The sequence below is a fragment of the Pipistrellus kuhlii genome, unplaced genomic scaffold (genome assembly GCF_014108245.1).
Source record: "Pipistrellus kuhlii isolate mPipKuh1 unplaced genomic scaffold, mPipKuh1.p scaffold_m20_p_3, whole genome shotgun sequence".
In the NCBI taxonomy this organism is placed as follows: domain Eukaryota; kingdom Metazoa; phylum Chordata; class Mammalia; order Chiroptera; family Vespertilionidae; genus Pipistrellus; species Pipistrellus kuhlii.
In genome coordinates this window covers 53927329-53933929 of record NW_023425529.1, presented here as the reverse complement: position 1 = coordinate 53933929, position 6601 = coordinate 53927329, and the positions used below count along the sequence as shown (strand labels likewise).

The window sequence follows — 6601 nt, the reverse complement described above, 5'->3', positions numbered from 1 at the left end:
TCCCCCTACCCCTTTATCAGACATTTACCTCCTGGGGCCTGCCTGGGGACTGTCACTGGGCTTGCTGGGGCCTGGATCTGGGCTGGAGCAGGGTCTGCCACTGACTGAGAACCTTCAGTCATCATGAAGGCGGCCACGAGCATCAGGTAGTGTGACCAGAGACAGACCAGCACTCACCACCTTCGCTGCATCTCGTCCGCTCTAATCCTTCTTTTACACGCATCTGCGAAAAGTCTCTCCTCTCTCCTGCCCCGCGCTCACTGCTCACTTCGACCTCCGCTCTGCCTCCACACAGCAGTGACATCAGGACTCCGTGTAACATCACTGGTTGCTAGACGCCAGTCGGGGTGGCCCTAGTGACCAGTTTACAGTAAATTAATTTTCATTCTGAGACAGAGCCTAGGGGGGCCTTATTTTCGGAGGGATGCCTTATATTTCACTCAGAAGGAAACCTGTAAGTAGGTTTTATTTTCGGAAGATGTTTTATTTTCGGGGAAACACGGTAGGTTTAGGACATGATATCTTTATCAGTGACATACGGATTGTATATAATCACACTTCAATAATCTGATATATTGAAAATAAAAACCACATAAATCTTGGTTGGACAAAATCATTTCTTGCTTAGCATAATCCTTTAGTTTAAAACTCTGGGTAGGTTTTTTCAGGGAATTTCACCGTAGGATTTGTGCAGCATAAATTTATGAAAGAACTCAGTGGGTTTAGAAGAGAAACAAAACCATCCCTACATCCAATTGTCTGAGACTAATTTACCATCACTACTCGTATTTCTTTAAAAATACTATTTTTTTTGGTTCTCAAACGTATACACAGAAAAATACAAATTCTTTACATTAAAACTGAGAAATTTATTGATTTTTTTCCCATGAAGTAGTAAGCAGAATTAAAGAATTACAGCTTAAAAGAGTTCAAATGATCCTAAAATATTTACGACAATTTTAAACTCATGGCCTAAATAAAAATGAATAGCTTTTAATAATTGCTTAAAAATTTTGCTCAATAATTTATCTGAAAGTAAAAAGATATGAGGATAACTAGAGTCTGGCACCTTGTAAAATAAAATAATGCCACTTTATCCTTCTCAAAAAAATTGTGATCCTTGAAAACAGTGGTTCGGTTCTGCTCCCCACCATAGAAGCCACCTCTCCATTCTAGCACTTACAAAAGTGTCATCAGTCTTCTGATTTGTAAGGATGCCAATTTTGGTTCCATTTAAAAATGTTCCAGTAAGGCAGTCAGAGATATCTGATCCAGCCTTTCACAGAAGAGATGATGATCAATATCTCAACACAGCTGTCATGGCTTTCTTCTAGTGCTCATTGAGGTCAAATGCCCTCATATAATTATAAATGTTAAAAGATAAAATTACATCTTAACAGCAGCCAAAAATTTATATATTTTTTAAGTATTTACAATATTATACATATTTACACGACCACATCAAATGCTGAATTGTAGAAACAAGAGACCACTATAGAAGCATTCGTTTAATGCCTCAGCATTATTTTCTTGTGCAAAGTGAAACTTTTCTCAAACTTCTTAGAAAACTAAAGACAGTCAACATTGCGAAGGCCACCATCCATGGTTAAAGAGCCAAATCTAAAAACAGAAGAAAAAAGGCATCATCAAAAGATTCATTTATTTGGCCCCTAACATTTTAACGCAGACTACAGAATACTTTTCAGGGGAATAAAGAGTTTGAGCAACTGTGAACTACTTTATTTCTTACTGAAACACAGTGGTATTATTATAAATATATGAAAAACACAATTCAGTGGCTTGGGAAGAACTTGTTAAGAGAAAACAGAGTGGGGTAATCCAGAAAGCATTAGGAAGAACTGAATAACTTCTTTTTGGTGTGGTGGGATTCATAAGCAAAGATGTGGAGTTGAGTGTAAGTGTGACATACTAAAAGGACCGTGAGGAATGGAACCAAAATAAAGATAAAAAGCATCTCTGCTAAATAAGCATCAGACTGCTATTTTTGGTATATGTGCTGCCAAAGCAAGCACAGATTTGTCATTTTGGGGTCTAGTGAAAAATATAGTTGGATGAGTAGGCTGGGGGTGGACTATTATATTCTTTGAACTCAAATATGAATTTAAATTTGACCTTTTAGATAACAAGAGTTTAGACATTTTCACCCAACTCCTCAAAGATTTGCAGAGAGCTCTGCAAGTTACCCAGTACCAATCAGGGTGCTGGCATCTTATAAGCAAGTCTGATTCTAAAATTGAAAATTATAATTCTAATGAGAAAATTTTATAAAAAATAATATGCAAAAAATTTTTTTATTCCAAAATGGAAAATAATTCTAATGAGAAAACAGTATATATGAAATAATTACCACAAACTGATTCAAATAAGCAAATAAATAATTCTATTAACCAGTGCTTCTAGAAAATGGAATCAATCATAGTTGACACAGTTTTATCCAAACAAATCAAAAGGCATGAAGTCACCAAACATAAGGGTCCTGATTTTATATCGCTTTCCCACTACCTAATCTATCAATATAGGAAGACAGAGAGATACAGGTATAGACATGTATGTACTTGACTGCATATAAAATCACAGGCAGAATGATACCTGCATTAGCTCACCTTTCTAAAATATGGTTATTTTCAGCAAGTTCTTTAACCACCCCTTCCATTTCTTCTTTTAATTTCTTCATACTATACATACAAAATAAAGATATATAAGCATATCTGCCCAAAAAAGTATGCAAATATTTTAGAATTGTATTTATATTATGTTTCAGTTCTGTAGCTTAAACTAGTCACTAGATAATATTTACAAACATATTCACAACAAATATAAAAAATTTCAATATATAAGATCAAGATCACAAACGAAAACAAAAACAAATGGAAATATTATAGTTATCAAATAATAAATTTCTTACCCAAGAGTCATTTCTACTAATGTGTTAGAACATGGATAAATTGGAGTCATGGTATGTTTGATTCCACTGGAGGCTGCAAACATTTTCTGAGGCAAAGTTTCTTGTAACTAAAAAAAAAAAATCCCACATCAATCACAGAACAAAATACTTACTACAGATCTTAGATCAAATAGTATAGGCTTTAATAAGCTATTTATAGTCTTACATTTTAATTACAAAACCATCAGTGATATAATACTTGAATACTGTTTTAAAAAAAATCTTTTGTTATGGATGATAAAATAATAGTATACCAGATGTTTTCAACTGTAAAACATCTAAGTTCTTAAAACTTGGCTCAAAATATATACCACAGACTTGGCTGGGTGGGTTAGTTGGTTGAAGTGTTATCCTGTAAACCAAAAGGTGGTGGGCTCGATCCCTGATCGGGGTGCCTATGGGAGGCAACTGATCAATGTTTCTCTCTCACGTTGAAGCTTCTCTCTATCAATAAAAACATATCCTCATGAGAGGATTAAAAAATATATATCTCTATATCCCACAAACAGGCAAGTAGAGCTGATACATGCATATTATATGCTATTTCTCCCTTCTCATTCATAATAAAATGTAAACGAAAAAGAATTTATTTCCATTTTTTTCTAATAGGAAAAAAGGTACTTTCCCCCTAAATACTTTGATAGCTGTACCTCATTAGTATAGTCTTGATACTTTGATATTTCTTCTTCAATATCTAAACACTGATTAGTTAGGGATAACAACTGCTTTTTAAGATGAAGCATCTTTCTGAAAACCAAAAAGAATCAATTAATAAGCAATCTAATGAAATATTATTCCTACATAAAATATATAATATACATTAAAATGTGTATTATACAACCAATCACTCATTGCCCCCAAATAGTTTACCTACCTCATCCATTCTTCTGACTTATCCAAAAATGTCTCGTACTTTTTAACACATTCATCTGTGAAGTGGGTCATTGCTTTTGTTGCATGGTAATACAGTTTTTGCCTAGAATTTAGAAATAATCAGAGGCTTAAACCAATATCACTGTTTCTATTTCCAATATTTAAAAATTTTCCAATATGTAAAATCTGTTTCCTGAAAGTTTTGACTTTAGAATATTTATTGTACAAAGGCCAAATGTTTCTAACAGACATTATAGCAGCAAGAGAAGGAGAATGAGAAGGGAGAATGGTAAAAAAAAAAAAATTTATTGAATTAAGGTTAAGAAGGTAGTTAAGCCCTAACCAGTTTGGCTCAGTGGACAGAGCATTGACCTGCAAACTGAAAGGTCCCAGGTCTAATTCTGGTCAGGGCACATGCCCGGGTTGTGGGCTCAATCCCCAGTGGGGGTCTTGCAGGAGGCAGCCAATCCATGATTCTCACTCATCACTGATGTTTCTTTCTCTCTCTCCCTCTTCCTTCCTCTCTGAAATCAATAAAAATATTAAAAGAAAAAAGAAGGTAGTTAAGTCTGTACTCGCCTATGTTTTCCATTATCCGCCCTTATGCAATAGAAGCACTTGAGGCAGGAGAAGCCTGCTCTTTTCTCTCACCTCAGCTCCTCTCAATCTGGAGCTAGATAAGTGAGCCTCAGATATGTGCACACAGTAATAATTGTGTAGAGCCAAGATTAAAACGTATTTTAAATTGTAATTAATTTAACATTTAAGAAGAATTACATAAATAACATAATTGAAAATAATTATTAAACATAATCTGGACACTTACTTATCAAATTTGTGGATCTGTTCTTCATTATAAGCTAATCCTAAAAGTAAAAAAATATATTACTTTTGTAAATGTACAATCATAAAATCACACACAGTATTGTTTCTTTTGAGATTACTTTTAAAAAATCTAAGAGTTTAAAACAGGTGTCACTAGCTCGTGACCCATGAGTTAGATACAGGCCACAAGTGCTTTCGTTTGGTCTGTAAGGTGTTAACATTAAAAAGGAGTATTAGCTGTCAACATTTAAAAACAGATTATTTCAAATAAAACCTGTTTTTCTAGCTCTATTTGAGACATAGAGAGACTGGGCAATAAATCAGGTGAATTTAACTAGTGACTCTCCCCTTTGGTTGGGGTGTCTCCTCTCCAGCTCTCCTCAGTCTCTACCGGCCAATTTTATTCTTGCTATGTGCCGGCCTCTAGAGGTTGTGGAGTTCATGACCCCTGGTTTGAAATATCCAAAAGGTTGGTTTTAAAAATAATTTTAGTACATTTAATGTCTGACAAAATCACATTTCTGAAAAATAACTTAAGCAGCCACCTTTATAAATATACTAAATTTGTTCTTCACTATAAGCTGAATTACAACTAGTAAGTAGGGCTGATTTTATTAGATTAATAAATGGCAAATTTTACTTACTACGTTCTGCTTTGTCTTTTTTGAATTGATAGTAAATCTCTGTGATCCAATTTAACAGGACTTGTAGCTTTTCTACACTGTTTAAGGAAGAAAAACCCAAATAAATTAACTGACTCGATGTGAAAAAGTGTATTATTAATAAGAGCGAAAACTACCAATAAAGTTATAACTTACTGTCTATCTTTTGGTTGAGTGCCTTCTTGATGGGCCCATGTATCTGACAGCAATCCACCTGGAGATAATTTGCTTTCGATATCCTGAAGACTGGTTTCTATTGTTCCCCGAGAACAGGAAAGCTAAATAAAATCAATGGATCAGATCCAGATTACCAAAAAATCAGAAGTGACAATCATAGTGCCAATGGAGCCTAAAGTCTTAATCATATTTCTTTATGGATTATTTAAATTCAAAGTTAGAATATACAAATACACTTAATCATTCAATTAAGCTTGTTTCTTTATCTGTAAAATATGGTTAATACTCTATTCAATAATTAAGCCCCAAGGATAAAATGTAGGTAGCCAAGACTGTGCCCTATATATTCAGATGCCAAAAATATATATAATGCCTTTTAAAATAGAAAATGAAAAGAAATCTCATTTAAGATCCTGTCCACTTTAAGCTTAGTATTTATCATTTACCTACCACAGAACTAAGCATTTGTAAAATTCTTAAAGAAAGGATAAAGGCCAGACTTAAAGAATAAACATATCTAACTATTAAGAATTCTGACACATACTACTGCTTTTCAAAAAAAGTTTTCAGTGGTGGTTTACACTGCCACTAGCAACAAACAGTCATGCCCTTTCTACTGCACTCTTGTCAGTACTGGACCAGCAGCCTCAGCTCACACAGGAACATGCTACAAATGCACACTTTGGGGCCCCACCTGTTGAACCGAAAAAATCTGATTAAACCTGACTAATTTGAAAGACACAAACATTACCTTTCTGTTATATATACACATTTTGCTGTTATTATTGTAAACATCTTTTTACAAGAGTTTCATTAGGTCTATTGATCTTTAAAATAATTTCTAAATGTTCTTTGTCTTTTAACTGCAGATTTAATGTTTTCCTAATCAATTTGATTGAGGTATTTTTATTTAAAAAACCTTTTACCATATTTTCTCAATTTGCTTTTTAACATTTTTTTAACATACAGAAATCTTAAGTTTTATGGTTAAATAGATGTCTTGCTTTCCTTGCTTTATGTCTTCTTTAACATTAATATTAAGAATATGTTAAGTAGATACAGAGACAGTAAAGCAACAAACAGACTGTCAAGTTATAGA

General features: G+C 33.7%; 1 protein-coding gene across 2 annotated transcripts in view; it reads right to left on the bottom strand.

Annotated features, from left to right (window-relative positions):
- Window positions 1-848: 848 nt before the first annotated feature.
- Window positions 849-6601, bottom strand: part of TBK1 (TANK binding kinase 1) — a 41872-nt gene continuing 36119 nt past the window's right edge. For both annotated transcript variants that reach the window (XM_036458865.2, XM_036458866.2), the window contains 8 exons: window positions 5482-5603; window positions 5308-5384; window positions 4665-4704; window positions 3840-3941; window positions 3616-3712; window positions 2927-3033; window positions 2625-2696; window positions 849-1620 (listed from right to left, as the gene is read on the bottom strand). In XM_036458865.2, coding sequence (XP_036314758.1) covers window positions 1569-1620; window positions 2625-2696; window positions 2927-3033; window positions 3616-3712; window positions 3840-3941; window positions 4665-4704; window positions 5308-5384; window positions 5482-5603 — 669 coding nt within the window. In that variant the 3' untranslated portion in view covers window positions 849-1568. The remainder of the gene's footprint in view (window positions 1621-2624; window positions 2697-2926; window positions 3034-3615; window positions 3713-3839; window positions 3942-4664; window positions 4705-5307; window positions 5385-5481; window positions 5604-6601) is intronic.